The following is a 19,298-nucleotide window of genomic DNA, read 5'->3' as shown; positions in this document are numbered from 1 at the left end:
TTTTGATATTCTTTACCATGACATTTTATGAAATTCTGTTCAGATTTTGTCGATATCGCTAAAATATTGTAAATTCATTCAAGTTCCCATCTAAGAGAGGTTTATTATTTTGCAAGCACTTAAAAACAAAATAACAAAAACAACAACAGTTTTAACAGGTTGCTTAATTTTCTACAAGTGATTACCGATGTATTCAATAGTGTTTGTATTCGTGCCTTCAAAAAAACCCGCAATTCTTGGGGTTACTTCGTCTTAAAGGGCTCGTATAGTTTTAGTTGAGACCTAACTTCGGGTTTTTAACATTTTTGGGTGAGATAATGAGAAACCTCTAATGAAATAATCATATGAAAGAGCATGTAATTCCAAGAGGAATTCAACGTTTATTTGATGAAAATTGGTTATGAAATGGCTGAGATACCCAAAACAGAGCAATACTAATAAAATGTGGGACCCACATTTTATTATGATCGCTTTGTTTTACTTTGTTTTTGATCCTCAGCTCCACCAATACCGTACCATCCCTTTAAATCGCCGAAAACTATGCTAACCAACGGGACTGAAAGAGCTGTTATCTTCGCTTTATTTACACTAATATATAAAAACATACAAGACATGAGGTACAGATGACGATAAAGTGATAGTTCTATTTGACAGATTGATAGATAAACAGATAGGCAAGACAAATATCAGCTGGCTAGCTAAATGTTGACTGATCGATTAGAGAAAATATATAGGAAACTCCTATACGTTGGTACTTCAATTGCAATAAGACTAGTGTATAAAATTTACCAGTCAAAGTAGAAAAAAGGTCCTTATAAACTACCAGAAATACAAATAACGTCCACTCAGCACCCAAAATTTCTGTAATATCATTCCTGTATAATAGCACCCAAAATTTCTGTAATATCATTCCTGTACATTCGCCCATGATGAAAGACGAGTTGACGGATATTGATGAAAAATAATATACACGTGTATACTTTTTGGATAACTATACATTGCGTATAAAAAAAGGTCATCCAACTGTGGAGGGCTGCTATTTCGTTATTGTCAGCTATGGAGAGGGCAATATTGCTTACGAAGAAAGGGGAACTCTTCCTCTTTCTAGTGATACTTATTGACAATAATGTCATGCATGACTGAGCACATGAACTTATCAAGACAACAATAACAAATTGCACTTTTTCAAAGTTTGAGTGTTATTGTGAAGAAACAATGAATGTCTTACTGAATAGATGAGATCTGTGAAAGTGGTCAAATTAACAGGCCATTCTGCACTTAAACTGTATAAGAGTTTCTTCTACAATGGTGTCACTTGAAAGCGAGAGGTGAAGGTTGAGGCATGAAACTTGTAAGATCGCAACTGCTGCTCGAATAGGTTCGATTCCCGCTGGTTCCCCCCTTTTTTTAAATGTAGATCAGCAGTTGCGATCTTACACATTTCATTGGTACAGAGGGCAGACAAACTGAAGAAAACTCAAAACCTCAATGATGTCACCTACAGCCAAAGGTTTATTAGTAGAGAAGAAGGTAGGTAGACGTGTCGATTGAGGCGATCCACTGTTAGATAAGTATATTAGATCAATAGTCTTCACATTTTTGGCTGCCTATTCTCTTCCAAAATCAGATGAAAGGCCAAAATGATGATAATAATGATGACGATGATGATGATGATGATGATGATGGTGATGATGATAATAATAATGATAATGATAATAATAATGATAATAATAATGATAATGATGATATTAATAATAATAATAATAACAATAATAAAGGTATTAACATATTTTGCTGACACTCCAAATATCCGCTGACTAGCAAGAAACAAGACAGAAAAACCAAAGGGGGCGCTTAACCCCCTAAAACCCACACAAAACAAAGAAAAACACAAAATAGGAGTCGTCCCCGGGGGATTAACCCCCTAACTCCCCGTAGATCCGCCACTGCATGGAGAGAGAGAGACGGGAGAGAGAGAGAGAGAGAGAGAGAGAGGGGGGGGGGGGGAGAGAGCGAGGGGGGGGGGGGGAGGAGGGAGGAGAATGTTTGAACTTTGAGCATGACAACCTGAAGGGAAGATAATATCGGTAGTGCCGAAGTTCACTGCGGTGGTGAAGGAATAAAGCATTTAAAAACAACATGGTGTACAATGTTCCAATCATTTTTTTTATTGCGTATATGCACATACACATGCAGACATCAATTTTCTTACATACCACTTCTGCGTTGCTATTTCCCGCCTATCATAATTATCTTTCGAGTACAGAGGGTATCTTTAAAGCGCCTATATACAGCTGAAGGACAGTTTGATGGCCGATGAAGATAGAAGTATCGCGTTTTTGACCATGGACTGAAATGTTGTAATGTTTGTATTAAAGCCTCGATCTGCTCTTAGAGTAATGACATGGGATATGGACTTTTGGAAACCATTTTCTGGCATGGATCTTTATGTATAACCAATATAACATAATAGGGACCTATATCTGGATGTATTGTCTTTTGTGCCGAGTACTAGTATAATCCTTTCCGTTTCATTTTGTATATTACTATTCAACACTGTTACCAGGTGAGAATGACTAGTCTGCGTGGCTTGATCCTCAATGCCATACTGTATATCTATTTACTGTTTGATTTTTCATACTCATTTTCTCCCTTAGATGCATAGGAATTGGCGTTTGAATGAAGTATTTCGGAAACGCGTATTGTATAGTTTGATTGAAGACAGTGGTGCCACAAGGCAGTAACAGCACATTAAGTTTCCAAAACTATTGTATATATGCCTGAGTGTTTCTTGTATCGTCCATATTAAACATCCAGTTAGCGCAGTTCGATCATGCGCGTGGGATTATTAGGCCAACACGATCTGTCCAGGGAGGTGATCTGTCACACGGCGTCTTTAATAACCTAGGTTTGGGGCGCGTTCTGATCCGGAGTAAAAATACAAACAACAATCGGAAGATATACAACATTAAATCACCTCGGTTACAGACATATCGGATGTGGGCCGACTTGTACCGCGTCTTCCGGACTTCCTACGCATGTTTGCGAAGCGGATCCACGAAAGACATATAGCGCGAGAAAGAGATTGTCTTGGTTAGCCATTGCGTGACATACTGATACACAATAACAGCGGACCTTGGCGTGTTTGGATTAATGCGGAACCTGCGAAACGGTGCGCTGTGAGTGTCCGTCTTCATTGATATTCTTCGCGTCACTATCATAAAAACTGATCCTTCTTCAATTCGTCCGAGTGTGCCCCTTGATGTGGCGTACACGGCGACGTCCTTCGCTGCTCACCGCAGATCCTTGAATAGACTGACAAGTCTTGTTTGAACTGGGATCGATTCCCTTTCATTGGTCACAAATCAGCAACACACATACGCAGAAAGAGGAGGATAAAAGGCTGTATCTCCCACTGTGATCGAAACGGCGGACTTCTTTCTCTGTCGCCGACATTGCGTTGTCTTGGAAGTTGAATCTTGTCTGATTTTTGTCTTTTAACGACGTTTCAGAGAGTTTTGACTTTCTGGAATCATGGGTGGATGCCAGAGCAGCGACCAAGGGATGGGAGGTAAGCTGGTCTTCCGTACATGATCGCCTGCCGACTAAATTTTGGCGCGCATTCTCTCTTATTCATTTAGAGCATCGTCTGAAGTATATCGTGTTCTCTGCATGTTACGGATAGTCCACAAGTATCATAATAGATAGCCTAGATTGCCGAGACATTGGTTATTTGTTCATTTGCGAAAGTATCAGTGATGAAACAACTTAAAAGACTCACGGGTAAATTTACATGTGTGCGGACTAAGTCGCTTTAGTCCTTTGTGTGTGTAATGGGGCAGTTATAGTATCGACGATTGAGAATGTGCTTCGAAACATTTTCTGTTATATTTATTCTAAATGTTTACTGAACAGTGAAAGTGGATTGCGTAACTCATGCACTGCCTATTATTGACAATCCTTGTCAATGCGAGGACATTCACACTGTGGTAAACTACGAATGTTCGCTCTCTTTTCTACTTTCTTCTCCCCTCCGCGGGTCTCTCTTTAACTTCTTAATAAACGAACAAATAATCAATCAATCAGTCAATCAGTCAATCAATCAATCAATCGATCGATCAATCAATCAATCAATCAATCAATCAGTCAATCAATCAGTCAATCAATCAAACAATCAAACAAACAAACAAAAAGATTAAAGTATAATATCGTTCATCTACTTCGCTTCTCTCTCCCTTGGTTTCATGAATCTTCACTTCTCTCTCCTATCTCATTAATTTTCCAACCTTCAACTTCCAGCTCTCTTCTGTCCCTCAATCGTTATACTATATTTGAAGAGTTTGTTCGCAAAAACCGATAAGTCCATTTTTGAAGATTTTGAAGTACGGTCTCTGTCATAAAGTACAAAATAATACCTTTTAAATGATATATTGGTCACTACATTATAAAGGTAGATTTTTGAAGTTATGGTCAAAAGAAGCAAAACTGTTCTTATCATTCTGTTTATTTTTCTTGACCTTTAATCTCAAATATCTCCATTTGAAAAATATGAACTTATCGGTTTTTGTGAACAAACTCTGCATTTGCCTTTCTTACATTCTTCCTATGTCGCTTCCCTCCTCAACTCTCCGCTTTCTAGTCTCTTCTTTTGCCAAGCCACGATCCCTTGTACACATGGTGTTATTAATTGTTATAAAATGGGTTCAAGAATGTAGCCAATAGGAAGCGCTGAAATGAGTCACGTGTGCTTTGGTTATTCTAGTCCCATTGCACTGCGTGTTAAAGCCGATCGTCTGTGCGCGCGGCGGCTCCTTTGAATTGCATGCATACGCGCTGTCAATCCTGTAAACAACTTCTAGTTCGGGCTGCCGGCCGGCCGGCCTTTCTTCCCTTGTGCATAACATGTGTGCAATTTTGTGGCGTACGTATACTCGTATAGGCCTACGTACATACAGTAGACCAAGCGTTGTGGGACCGCGGCGGACGCGTACATGGAGTCACTTTGAAGGGCAAATCCAACGATTTAGCAGGTTAATTCTCACGCCATTTTCAGAGTATATTGTCTAGTAGGCCTATATGAGGAGTCTATATCAAGTCTTTAAGGGAAAGGGTGCATATTCTATGTAAAATAAGTAAGTTTTCATGCGGGAACTTAAGTGTCCGGAAACCCAACCCCCCATCATACTTATATGTGCGGGATTTCCGAGCGCGACGTGCGTAAATGTTTGGGACGAACATCTTCGGACGTCTTGACCCACCCACAAAGGTACGTGAAAAACGCTGATAAATGTTGTTAGTTTTCGAATTTCCGACCCATTTTATAAAACAAATGATGCACAGGATTATTTCGTGGCGTTAGTGGAGATGCAGCTCACTTTCGGGTATTTACAATGTAGTGCAACATGCACTCGGCTTCGCCTCGTGCATGTTTCACAATTGTAAATACCCTCGAGTGCGCTACGCCTCCACTAACGCACTCTATCCTGTGCATCATTTGTATACTAACGCAAATCTTTCTCCCTCAATATGTAATGTCACATTGAAATTATATTCGTAGTGGATTTGTTACGATCCATAGTAACAACAATGTTGTTGTTGTTGTTGTTGTTGCTGCTGCTGCTGCTGTTGTTGCTGTTGTTGTTGTTGTTGTTGTTGTTGATGATGTTCTTGTTGATGATGATGTTGTTGTTCTTGGTGGTGGTGGTTCATTTCATTCCATATCCTCCCTGTCTCTCCGTTTCATCAATGCTTACGGGTTGTTGTGGGTTGCAAGATATGACTATCTAAAAATGATTATATTAATTGCTATATAACATAAAGTCGACAACACAGACGTTGCAACTGATTGACAAATTGCCCTACATCGACGTAAATAAACACTGAATTGGTCAGTGTTTTAGTAGTAGCCATGATAAAAAAAAAACACCTCGACGGAAGAATTTCATGAATTTGAACACAGACGTTGTTATGAATGAAACGAAACAAAACAATGTTGGCAATCCTGTCGTCATTACATGAGATAATTTATATTACTATAGAAATCTACTCATGATTTCTGTTTCTCTTTGAGAAAAGTATCTTTTCGTTATCTGCTTGGTTTGTTACAACTTCAGGGATCATAATTTTTTGGCCCCTAAACGACATTATCACTATGAAGACAAACTCATATCGGCTACGAGCTGACTTGAATGTCATACCGTGCATTGTTCACTTTTCTTGTTTTCTTGCTTTCCCATGCACAATCTTCACTGTTATTTACAGTTTTAGTATAGGTTTTCCCGGCCAATTTCGCACTTTTGTCAGTCCATTTGATAAAAGGTTCATTCAATTTAGTGAAAATCCTCGTCACTGCACTTTCTGTCATTCAAAATTGCAAGTTGGTCGTTCAATTTAGCATTTCGATCAACGAAATTTGCACATGTGCCTTTCGAATTCGTAAAACGAGCATTCAAATTGGCACGTGCTCTTCAGTCATTCAAATTCGCCAACACTGGCCGAGAGGGGCATTTCAGTCATTCAATTTCGCGTATGGGCAGTCAAATTCCTAACATGTTCATTCAAATTAACTTCATGTTATTTCTTTTTTTGAAAAGGTGATAACATTTAAACGCGTATTTCTATGTGACTTTTTTGTTTCATCCACGCATTGTTAAGCAGTAAAAGTATCATATTTTTTACCATATGTAACTCGAGTTTGTTGTTCTGTAACGCCCCTTTTCTTTCATACATGTCATTTTAGGCCTACATGTACCAATACTACAGATTAACTTCATCTTCTTACAGTCATGACAGCACAAGTTAGATACAGACGTATTTCTCAAGAAGACAGAAAAAGAATTATAGGAACATTTAATGATCATAACCTTGACTTCCTAGAACTGGCCGACACACTCGGAATAAAGCACTCAACGGCAAGATAAGTTGTGGCCATATGATACTGGAAGAATCACTAAGGACATTGAAGGAAAAAAAAAACTGTTGCCAAAATCTCTAAAATAAGTACGAAAATATAAAATGTAATGACGCTTGCAAAACAACAACTATTTTGACCAAAAAAAAAAAATAAAGAAAGAATCAAAGCATAAACATGCGTGCTAAATTGACTGCAAAAGATGTTAAATTGGATGCCCAAAAATGAATTTGAATGAACGAGTGCGGCATGTTCGTGATCACGTGACTTTATCATTCTAAATTGAATGAACGAAGAACGAAATGGTGCTTGTTTTACGAATTTCAATTGAAAAAGTGTTAATTAGAATTAGGCTAAAGGTAATTTGAATGCTCCAAAATGAATTTGAATGAAGAGATCATAAAATTGAACTACCGAACATGTCATCTACGCTAAATTTTGCTAAATTGAATGCAGCAATTAGGAATTGGACTGACAAAAGTGCGAAATTGGCCGGGAAAACCTATATTTAGGTTATGCAATAAATCCTCTCAACTCTCATCATAATGGGTAATAAGGCACCTTTTTTTTTTTTTTTTACTTTTCCCCATATATTTCTGACTTAATCCGTGCAATAGATTGGCACACATGCAGACAACGCAGAAAGAAATAATTAATCACATCGGCCTTGTCTAAATGAATTCATAGAAACAAGAGGCTGTAGTGCAATCGTGGAGCTACTGGCTGCATGGTGCAATACAGTGCGTAAATGTGTCTGCATGTGTTTTTGAATGTATGTGTGTGTGTGTGTGTAGTGTGTGAGTGTGTGTGTATGTGTGTGTGTTTGTGTGTGTGTATGTGTATGTGTGTGTGTGTGTGTGTGTATGTGTGTGTGTATGTGTGTGTGTGTGTGTGTGTGTGTGTGTGTGTGTGTGTGTGTGTATCTATTCATACATGTTTGTGTGTTTTAGTTGTCATGGGGGAACTGTCCGACTCTCCGATAATTATGTTACATAATCGAAGGTCCGACCCTTTCACAAAATAGGACTTTTACAGTCTGAATTTCTGAGAATCTGCTATGGTCACCTGACAAACCATTCTTCCTTTTGTCATCATCTTAATTGTTTAATCAAACATTTTATTAGTCCGATATTAGTCCGATTTTTTCCGCTTTCTGATCTGGATTTTCAATACCATTTTCTTCTTCTTCTTCTTCTTCTTCCTCGCATATTATATGCCTTAGAAGTAATTCTATTACATAACTATGTTTGGCAATTTTTCCCGTTTACTGAGAACGTGTTGTTTTATTCTTCTCTCTTTGAAAGTGTTACTCTTTGCACTTGGTTTTACCGTCCAATTTGTAGAAAGGTCAGAATCCAGCAAAGTCTGACAGCTTACAAATTGCAGAAAAAAATAAAGAAGCAATGTTTCCACCACTCACATAAATTGTTTTCTATTTAATGAAATGTATTTCGAAATATTTTGAAATATATATATATATATATATATATATATATATGTGACCGTGCACCACAAAACGAACAAAAAGTCGCATCCCATGATTTTACGTGAGGACTCAAAAAAAGGTGAAATGGGTCAACCAAGTCAATATTGGCTTTTTCATATTTTCTGAAAGAGCTATTCTTCTTTAACGTTTTTCTTAAGTTTGGAATCATAAAATGAATGGGAAAGTACATATTCAGCAGTTTTTCTACAACCTTTTTTTTTTGTAGAGAAGTGAGATCAGATATGGCTTAGAGGCCCCCTTTCATTTCTTGATAACCCTTTCCATACTCTTCACTTTCAAGTCTTATAACTTTTGAAGGGAGAATGTTACTGCTTTGAAAATTGGCATTGACCATGGACAGAATATGTTGATAAGGCATCTTTAATTTTAGCCTAATCTGATAATCTTTCCATTGTTGTTGCTCCGGTGGTTTACACCCTGTTTTTTGTCCCATTCATCGCGAAGGTAGCACGGTTTGGTGAAGATTAAACGCTTGAATAAACCCTGTACTTTAGAGCCTCTTCACTCGGTTCACACTTTTTTAGAATGTGTGCTTTCTTTCCAATATTTAGATATGTTAGGAGAGTCCATTTGAAATGAGCTATGTATCATTTTAAAGCTTAGAGTCTGCTCTTTCAGAATCTGCCCTTAACTTAAAATCTGTGTCTGGCGACTTTTTGTTGGTTTTGTGGTGCAGGGTCACATATGCTCCGTGACTCCCACGAAGGAGATTGGTTTTGGAGCCGGGGACTCTTGAGAAATCATTTTTATCTTTTCGACAAATAACAAAGATGACAATGCAATGTTCATGTCATTTATACGAGAAAAGAATTCAGCCTTTACAGCAATCATATCGATCACCACAAAAAAGAAAAGGATCGGCTTGTCATCGTGTACATCGTGTGGTATTTTTCCCCTTTTAAAGTTACTATGTGCCATTGTAACCTGTAAAGATACAGAACAACGACAATGCAGTAACACCCGACGGCCAAAAAGGAGTGGTTCGGGGTAAACATCGCACTGGGTGATAATATTAACATGGTTAAAGTATTATTGTGTGGAAAGATACCAGAGTGATAATAGCAGTGCACGAGAACCCAACTTGAATGCGAGAGCTGAGAATGTTAGTGGCTATAATGTCAGAGAGTAAAATGTCAGAGATGTAAAAAAATAATAATCTGGGATGAAAATGACAAAGTTATTGAAAAGTGTCAGAGTAGAATTTACCCTACCGAAGGGGGAGAAAGGGAGGGGAGGGGAGGGGAGGGGAGGGAAGGGGGATGGGAGATTGCTATTAAAGATTGAGTATAAAAATATACTTCACGGCGCACCAAGGGATAAAGAACTCCTATGCTTCGTTCTCCAAAAAGGTTTTACCAATAATGTCCCCAAAAGAATCCATTGTCAGTGATTCTAGTTCTACAACTTTGTCTTTATCTCTATCATCTTTCTCTATAAGTCTGTATAGCTTAGAATGCATCCCTGAGTATACTCGTAGCTAAAGTTCAAAATAATTCAAAAGAGAAAAGATTCTTTATTGATTGATCCATTACAAGATCACAATTGCACACAGTAACTTTAAAAGGGGAAAAATACCACACGATGTATGACAAGCCAAATTTGTTTTTATTTTTTTTTATTTTTTATTTTTTTGCGGTATGATCGATATGGTTGCCAGTGAAGGCTGAATTCATTTCGCGTATATAAATGACATAAACAGTACATTGTCATCTTTGTTATTCGTCGAAAAGATAAAAATGATTTCTTCCCGGCTCCAAAACCAATTCTCTTTCGTTGAAGTCACAGAGCATCTCTACTTTTAAAGAGAGAAGAATAAAACAACACGTTCTCAGTAAACGGGAACTTGCCAAACATAGTATGACTTCTAAGGCATAAACTATGCGAGGAAGAAGAAAGGAGAAAGAAAAAATAGGTATTTCAAATCCAGACTAGAATGCGGAAAAATTCGGACTAATTAAATTGTTTAATTAAACAATTAAGATGATGACAAAAGGAAGAATGGTATGTCAGGTGACCATAACAGATTCTCAGAAATTCAGATTGTAGAAGTCCTGTTTCGTGACAGGGTCGGACCTTCGATTGTCTGACACACATCAAAGAGTCGGACAGTAGACTTTGCCCCACTGAAGGGAGAGAAAGGGGAGGGGTGGGGGAAGTGGAGGGGAGACTGTTAAGATTGAGTATGATTTAAATATAGGATAAAGAACTCTCATGCTTCGTTCTCCACAAAGATTTTACCAATAATGCCCCCCCCCCCCCCCCCCAAAAAAAAGAATCCATTGTCAGTGATTCTATACAACTCTATCTTTATCTCTAGTATCTGTCACTATAAGTCTGTATAGCTTAAGATGCATCCCTGAGTACTGGTAGCTAAAGTTCGTAATAATTAAAAGAAGAAAATAGGTTTTATTGATCGATCCATTGCAAGGAATTGTTACAAAGACAGAGGGAGACTTCCTTTCATTACATTTTGCATGACAAGGCGAGCGTGACGCGATATCACTATTCTGTTAAATCGTTTAGTCTCCATCATACTTCCGCATAGAAACTTCCTAGAAGCTATAAGTTTGATTTTTCTTTAAAAGGAATCTTTGCTGTTCTCTTTGCTCGACTAAATATTCAATTCATTTTCAATTCATTTATTTTCATACTTCTCATTTATGAACATTACAACGGAAGTAATAATACAAGTTCTTTTACCTTGTAAACAATGTGCAGAAAACAAACAATATACATGGTGATAACACACAGTAACTACATGACTGTAATGACGACTGGTCAAAATCGAAATGGGGTTAATCAAAGAGAAGTATGACGGGACCTGCGGTACATGAAAGCTAGCTTGTTTGGATGTAAGCCCCGAGTAATCATTGTTTGTGAAGAAGAAACGGAGAACGGATAGAAGATAAGACCAGGTGATTTAATGGTGCCAAGGAAGAAAAGCAGAAGAAGAAGAAGAAGAAGAAGAAGAAGAAGAAGAAGAAGAAGAAGAAGAAGAAGAAGAAATATACTAAAATGTGAACCATTACTGTGACCGAGCTATCATTGGTTCCCGGAGTAGACATGATTTGCATATAAAGCTTACTTTGGTATATACACTATAGACTGTTGTTGCATTAAAACTATCGTAAGGATTATGATCAGTAAGACGCAAAAAGTGACATGTACAGCTATTAAGCCATGTGGCGCCTGCCGTCAAGCTCTGGATAGAAAGTTAGAGAGAGAAAGAGGGAAAGAGGAAGAGAGGGAAACGAAGTAGAATGTGGAATTGATAATGATGAATTCGGAGAGCCTGATGGCAAGACCCAAAATGGAATCTGCAGCGTGTTGACAAGATTGTTTGATCGGACAATAACATGTATTGTATTCATGACGCACCAGCTTCGACATGGAGTGAAGTTTCCCCTTAACGGATTGCAATGGATGTACTTATCGCCTCGAAACGACTTTGGGCCGGAAGTAATTGGCTGTTGCCCGTGCATCGTCACCGCCTGTGCTTAGTTAAATGCTACAGTATATGGCGCACTGATATGGGTATGACGGTCAGCGTAACTAGCCCACCGGAAGTCGAACAATCTAGCGTATATAAACTGGTGCTTCTGTAAAATGTTGGCATGACATTGTTCTATTGCTAAAGGCAGAAGCACATCTTTGTGAAACAACTATCATGATAATGACAAAACAAAGAATAATGTCACCATAGTTCATAAGGCGGCGGGGGGGGGGGAGCACTGTACGGGGCGCCTAGAATAAAAGAAAAAAACTTCCAAAAACTTAATTTGTTACTGGGCAGTGGCAATCGTACCAAGATTGAGATACTGTAATGTCATGTTATCCTATATACTGGTTGTGCAATGCAGATTTAAAACATCTCTCAATTGCCTATTTGATGTTTTATTAACTTTATATTTCTCGGAATTCCCATAAGTTCGTTGCCAGGCGACCTCAGTAACAACCAGTTCATCGCTGATGAAACAAAAACAAAAAAAAACCCACAAACTTAAACAGACGAAGGATATAGTTTCATTCCCTAAACGGATACCAATGCACCTTCAAACACCATGACTCATGCTGCATCCGCTTCATTCATTCGACCACATGAATTTAAAAAGATGAAAATTGACGATCAACTAAACCAAAATGATTTGCCTATCTTACATGCAAAACAATTCATTGAAATAGTCTACGAATCCTTAGAAATTTATTACTAAAATGTCGCGTAATGACCGGTTCATGGAGGAGTTGTCACACCTGGTTGGTTTCACTGAAATATTTCATATAGTTCGACTTCGGACAATGGAAAATCGAAATGCTCGCCGCTGATTGATTGTTGCCAAGCTGATCCTGACAATTGCTGTTTTCCACTTACCAGCGGTATACTCTTTTGATCCGAGTCAGGAACATGAGGCTCTAATGTTTATAGAAATGAGAATAAAAAATGGAACTGATCATATTTCATGGGTTTGATTGCTATGATTTGTGATAAACATCCCCTTCTCGCAGGCGGTCAGCCATACACATTATTATGCTTGTTCCAGATTCCTAGGAATATCCTTTAAAGGATGGAAATGGGTTAGGATTTGACCCCCTAGCAAAGGCTTTTTGAAGGGAAATTTATAGACGCTGTTCTAATGATGCCACAAAGCCTTGCTGAGGGCAAAACACTGCGAACGATAATCCTTAACTGTTTAAATTAAGATCTACCAAAGATGAAACCCCTGCGTTTCTGCGTGGAATTACACTTGAAATGCAGGGGAGCTGTGCTGTTTCACAACATTCACACACACACACACACACACACACACACACACACACACACACACACATACACAAAATGCAAACTTACAAAGAATGGAGGCTTGGGTTTAATCGGCTGCACGTCACGGGACTGACATTCACGAGTCATATATACAGCCCACGAGTCATACAACCCACGAGTTCGACACTAAGCAAAACAAGGCCCACGAGACCGACACATCTAGCCCCGTGTTGTTTGTCGAACTCGTGGGCTGTTTTTGTTTTTGCTTTTGTTTTGTTTTTGTTTTTGTTTTTGTTTTTGTTTTTGTTTTTGTTTTTGTTTTTGTTTTGTTTTGTGTGTGTTTTGTTTGTTTGTTTGTTTGTTTGTTTGTTTTTTTTTTTTGGGGGGGGGGGGGGTTACCTAGTGTCGAACTCATAGGAATAGACCTTTCTTTGCGTATAGTGTCGAACTCGTGGGCTGTATGACTCGTGGGCGTCGGTCTCGTGAGACTGAAGCGATGCTGCTGTAATAGCCAAGCGGTAACAATTTGCTTTACACTTGCGATTTCTTTCCATTTTCATTTTATTCTACAGATAAGGTTTAGTGTGTGTGAGTATGTGTATAATACACAGCACTTTCTTTATACTCTGCAATGTACATGTACATACAAGTACATTTATTGGTTACCGTGTGCAGGAAGGTGCACCCTGCCGTGTTTAGGTCTGTTTTTTGCTATGCTACCAGTTCGCGGGCTAGTAATGAAATCTCGTTCAGATTCTGTCGTTCTGTTATTTCCGATTAAAGAGAAAAATCGTCGCTATAAATAGTCATAATTGTGTAACGTAAGACAAACATACGCAGTCAGCTTCGACACTGGGAAAATAATTTATGAAGACGAATGATTCCTGTTTTCTGCCTTGTGGGATTTCTGGGAAATATGAAGAGCTTATACCTATTCGAAGAGTTGACTCTTCAACCCCCTACATGTTTGAACATACCTGTACATTCACACAATGTTGTATTATCATGCACGGGGACCAAGGTGAATGCAGCCACTCAACACTGTGGCATTCACGATGGTACGATCTTACAAGCCTTTATGTGAAATCAGCACCGAGGCCGTGACATAAAATTGATGTTTCAAACGAGCCGTGAGAGAGAAGGACACACACACTCACACAAAAAGACAAGCACGAAAGAAAGAAATGTTTATTCTGAAAAGGTTCACTGCTTTTGGTGCAGGGACCGATTTGTTTAAGCAGCTTTCCCTCCCCACCCCACCCCCAGCAATTGGCCCCCTGTAAGAGGAATCTTCTTAGGGCAGAAGAATGCAATCATTATAACCATTATATGCCTGTTGGTAACAAAAGACCAGGACATTCATATGAGGAAAAAGCTCATGGTGAAATAATTCAGTTATAAGAGCAGAAACACTGCAGATTTCGTGTCATTAATCGCATTCGTGTTTCGAGAAATACAGCTGGTTCTATCAAGCACCGTCTGTATAGAATGTACTGATTTCTCAAAACGGCGATTTGATGAGTGTTTCAGGCTGTTATAATTTATCATAGCTATCGTGTGCAGAGGCGCTGCTGTTTCCTCATTGATTATATTTTCACCACGGCAAGTCGACGTCGACCGAAGCCATGGACGACACCAAGTTCATTGATAACATCGAAGGTAACGAACTTCCATGTGTCCTGCTGAACATACATACTTGTTGTTTGACACAGTATTTCACTGTATGTCATCAAATCATTCATATGGCAAATTATTTTTGCGTTTGCCCATTACGACAATGACGGACTACTTGAATTGTTTACCTGTTTGGGTTTTGCTGAGATTTTTTTTTTCTCAAATCCTATCGGAATTCCCGGATAATTAACGTTATAACACCATGTAGTCAAAACGTGCACAAACCTATACATATGTGTATATAATACATGTGAGTTGCTCCAGCCGAAACTCCTAAAGAAGCGGGTACCTAAAGGAACCTTGGAACCAACAAACTATAATCCAGGATATTTCTCTCTTTAACTGGATAGTGATCACAAGTTTTGGAGGCGGAATGACGCCATGTTTGTAGATTATCAACATCGGGCATGCAGGAATGTGAAATGCATGCCACTAAACATTTTACAGCAAAACCTGGGGACTGTTTCATAAAGATTGTGCGTAAGTTGCAATCAATCGCAAATTGCGTCTCATAAACAACGTTGCGATTGATCGCAAATATAAACGTTCATTCTACTGAAAGTTACGCTTGATTTTTCTTGAAATCAAGTGTAAGTGTCTTTATGAAACAGGACTTACGCTCAATATTGAAATTACGCTCGATTCACCGAGTTGTGTTCAATATAACGAGCGTAAGATCAAACGCAGCTCTTAATGAAGGGCCCCGTAAGGTCAGTCTGAAAAAAACAAAAACAAAAAAACCGGTGATTTAAAATCCAGGTGTGCTGGATAGGCTAAGCAATGTCGTGTATACACGAAGCTCGAATTAGCTATCGATTAAATGATAAATTTGTTTTTTTTTTCCTTTGTCTTCTGGAATAAATTTTTTTCCACACTCAGTCTTTAAAGAAGAGGTGGTCACACCTGCATTTTGAATAAGATAAATTTACATGAAATTTCTTAAATGTTCATTTTTAAACATGCGAACGCTAGAAGATTCTTTCCAATATTCCCAGTTCTATATCTGTGGAAGAAAATATGAATATGCTTCACCCTAACTCTCAATGATTTTAATCGACTGTGTGCCCCTGAAGAGAGGTTTGTTTTGTTTTGTTTTTGAAGGATTTTAATGCCACAGTGCTTCTATAAAGGGATATTATCCGCATTTTATGTATTCCACATTATCCATGGGGATAGATTTTCCTCATTCTGTTTTTCAACATGAAAATGTTTGTTTTCCTCTCTCTCTCGAAAAAAAAAAAAGATTGTTATTCCGAAGGTCAATTATTCCGAAACACACAAATTCCCTGTACCTAGAAGTTCGCTGCCCTTCGAAATTAGAAATCTTTGTTGTTTTTACATTATAATAAACCTTCAAAATAACAGACCTCATTTAATTTTCGGATTAACGAATCTTCATAACGACGAATTGTACCCATGATTTTGAGTGTATTATCTACATGACATGTCAGTGCTATATAATGTGAAATACTATATAATATAGTATGCCCTGTATGAAAAAGTATGGTTCGACACTGCAGAATTTATTTTGTACGGTATATAAACTCTGAAGGGGTATGATTTCACTGTATCCAATGTGAAAGAAGGTAATATTACAATGTACATAGGTCTGGAAGATTTTACCACCTATAATTTTTGAAAGAATGACCATTAATCATTGGAATCAATGAATCTTTTAAGGATTTTTCAACGCTATGCAGTCTAAAAGGAAAGTTTCTTCACATTCATGATTATTGTCTCCATAGAAACTTTTATCCTATACCCTCTGAAAGAAGATGATTTCACACCGTATCAAATCATCTTAAAGATGTTTTCAAATGTTATACACTCTGAAAGAAGATAGTTTTATCCAACCTGATAAAGATTTTATTCGAGATAAGCTGTACATTCTTAAAGATCGGAAGATGATATCAAACTTTTTTTTTCTACGAATGAGATTTCAAACTGTGTATATCTGTAGATGTTTTCTACACCAAACATGTACGCACTCTTAAAAGGGAATTTACCTCAGATATAAAATTGTGAAAGAAACTCAGACAACCCCTCCAAACTTGTGCATTTTCAAAGTTCCATTGCTGAATATACAAGTAAGCAACCTAACAACTGGTCCTGATATAATAGGACAATGAAAATAACGTCGAAATGTGAAATTCCACAACTTTTTTTGTCCTGTGTCGGCTTTTGATGAAATTTCCACGATTGATGCACGTGTTTTTTAATTGTAGGCCTAAGTCATAAGTGTACCATGTAGTGCCAACTTGAATATACATGAACTGAAATTTATTGCCTTTTCAATCTTAACAGTTCCTTTCCGCGAATTTTGGCACAGAAATGCATGTACTTGTATCCCGTCTTTACTTATCGTTATACCGCTCATACACTTGAACAAACTACTTTGTGCTTCTATTTTTCTTTTGTCCGGGACGGGGGGACTGCAGTAAGGGGGGGGGGGGGGGGGGGGGGGCGTGGTCGGGATGTCACCAGAGGCGCCATACCAAGCGATCAGACATTAGGCGGAAAAGTTTGCTGAAGCTGTCCATAAGCTTCCGCGAAACAATCGAAGCTGACTCTCGCGAAGAGATTTGCTGCGTGCCACAGTCGGTTGCAGAAGGCGTGGCATATGGAAAAGGGAAGTATATAATTTCACACACAATTACTATATCATGCATTATACCGATGAAAAACACATCTTTGACAAAAGATTTGATATGAATAGAGATGTCATCTTTTGTCTCGTCTATTCAAGATTTCCCTTCGTTCTTTCCTCTGCGTGCCTCCTGCGTTTTATAGCCTGCAGGAATGTTTGTTGTCTGGCAAAACAACGACGACAACAACAACACCAACAAACAAACACACACACACACACACACACACACACACACACACACAAGAAACTCACAAAACAAAACAAAATAAAACAGAACAGAACCCCCCCCCCCAAAAAAAAAAGCGCCCCAAACGACTCCTTAAAGTGATTTCTGTGTTTTTTAATTTTGTAACAGCTTTCGGCAGTCTGTTTATATGCCATGATTTTGGAACTTTAGTGTAATGTGCCTGGTATTAAGAATTGAGAGGTAAAAATGTTATAGATAAAAATGAGATATTAGGTGAAAATGCCAGTGTTGGAAATGTGACCTATAAGAATGTTACAGGTAAAATCGACAGATGTAAAAAGGTGGGAGGATTTTAGAAATATCGAAGGAAAAAATACAAGGAAAGGTCGTCAGCGGTGTTTTGTTTTGTTTTGTTTTGTTTTTATGACATGATATCACAAACACCCATGACAAAACACATGAAAATGACTGCCGAGTACTCGGTCTCTTGTTGGTACGCATTAATCAATTTTTCGTATCATATTCAAATTTCATGCATACCATTTAAACAAAGGTTGTTCTTGACAACCTGAAAGCTTGTCCGAGGCTTGTCCGACATAGCGACAAGAAATATATGCAAACTACATGGATTCCAGCATGGAATAGCTCGTCTCTATTTATGTTCCCTGAAAAGAAACATCCATATAGATTTGAATACGTTATGAAAACGGTCTATTGTGATTGCTAGTGGTATCAATAATTATTATGTTAAAAACAATTATGAACGACTCCCGGTGTGTTTCAGGAAAGGCGCACCAACGAGATGCTTGGAAAAGGAAGCCGTTTGGGTCGGGTGCGAGGGTGTTTCGGGATGCTCGCTCACTTCCGATGTTGAAATCTTATCTCCCCGCGGTGCCTGTGGTAACATATTTATTTCAGATATGACAAGCTACGTGTCTGGCCATGACGATGACATTCGTGGGCTGAAAAGACCGATTTCCTCTTTTTTATTTATTTTTTCTTCGTTCAAAGAGCTTCGTTACCAGAGCTAAAAGAAAAGCAAAGGCATGATGTATTCACATTAGATTAAGTTGATATCAAGGAGATATCACCATTTTTAAAGTAATGTAGTTCTCTTTACCTCTTGTTTTATACCGGGACTAAAAAACCACATTAGACCTACATCTTTTCAAATCTAAGACTCCCGCACGACGTTTATACTTCCGTTTGTGATTCTCACATAAAATAGATTGCTGTCAGTAATGTGATTGTCAAATATCCTCTATATTTCCTGAGAAACTTCACGCGAACTTCTGTGAAAATAATTCATAGTCGAGATAAAATAACAATAGTGGTGAATTGGAGTAATGCTGTTTTCAGCTCATTTATTCTAGGGTAAAGAGGTGTACCTCGGACCCCGTTTACAGTGCGGGGCCGAGCCCCGCAATTTTGTCCGTATTTTGTCGTAGTGGCGCTCTGCTTGTAAACAAACGCAATTTGGTATTGTCTGGTTTTCAGACCCTTTTCCAACTGAATTCCGTGGCGATGAAGTCGCCGTTTAGGCAAAGGCCTTTGCCGAAGGAAAAATCCTTTGCAGGACAAAACCATCTTAAATTAAACTAGTTTTCGACGTTG

The 19,298-nt window shown here is 38.3% G+C and overlaps 1 protein-coding gene across 1 annotated transcript in view; it reads left to right on the top strand.

Annotated features, from left to right (window-relative positions):
* Positions 1 to 3,241: 3,241 nt before the first annotated feature.
* The window catches only part of LOC139736339 (Golgi-associated plant pathogenesis-related protein 1-like), a 30,135-nt gene continuing 14,078 nt past the window's right edge, over positions 3,242 to 19,298 (top strand). The window contains exon 1 of the mRNA XM_071647094.1: positions 3,242 to 3,571. Within this exon, the coding sequence (XP_071503195.1) occupies positions 3,535 to 3,571 (37 nt within the window). The 5' untranslated portion in view covers positions 3,242 to 3,534. The remainder of the gene's footprint in view (positions 3,572 to 19,298) is intronic.

Source organism: Diadema antillarum, unplaced genomic scaffold, assembly GCF_040938485.1.
Source record: "Diadema antillarum isolate AM-2024a unplaced genomic scaffold, OU_Dant_1.0 seq00000637_RagTag, whole genome shotgun sequence".
Taxonomy (NCBI): Eukaryota; Metazoa; Echinodermata; class Echinoidea; order Diadematoida; family Diadematidae; genus Diadema; species Diadema antillarum.
The sequence above is the reverse complement of the archived record's forward strand: the minus strand, read 5'-3'. Positions and strand labels throughout refer to the sequence as shown.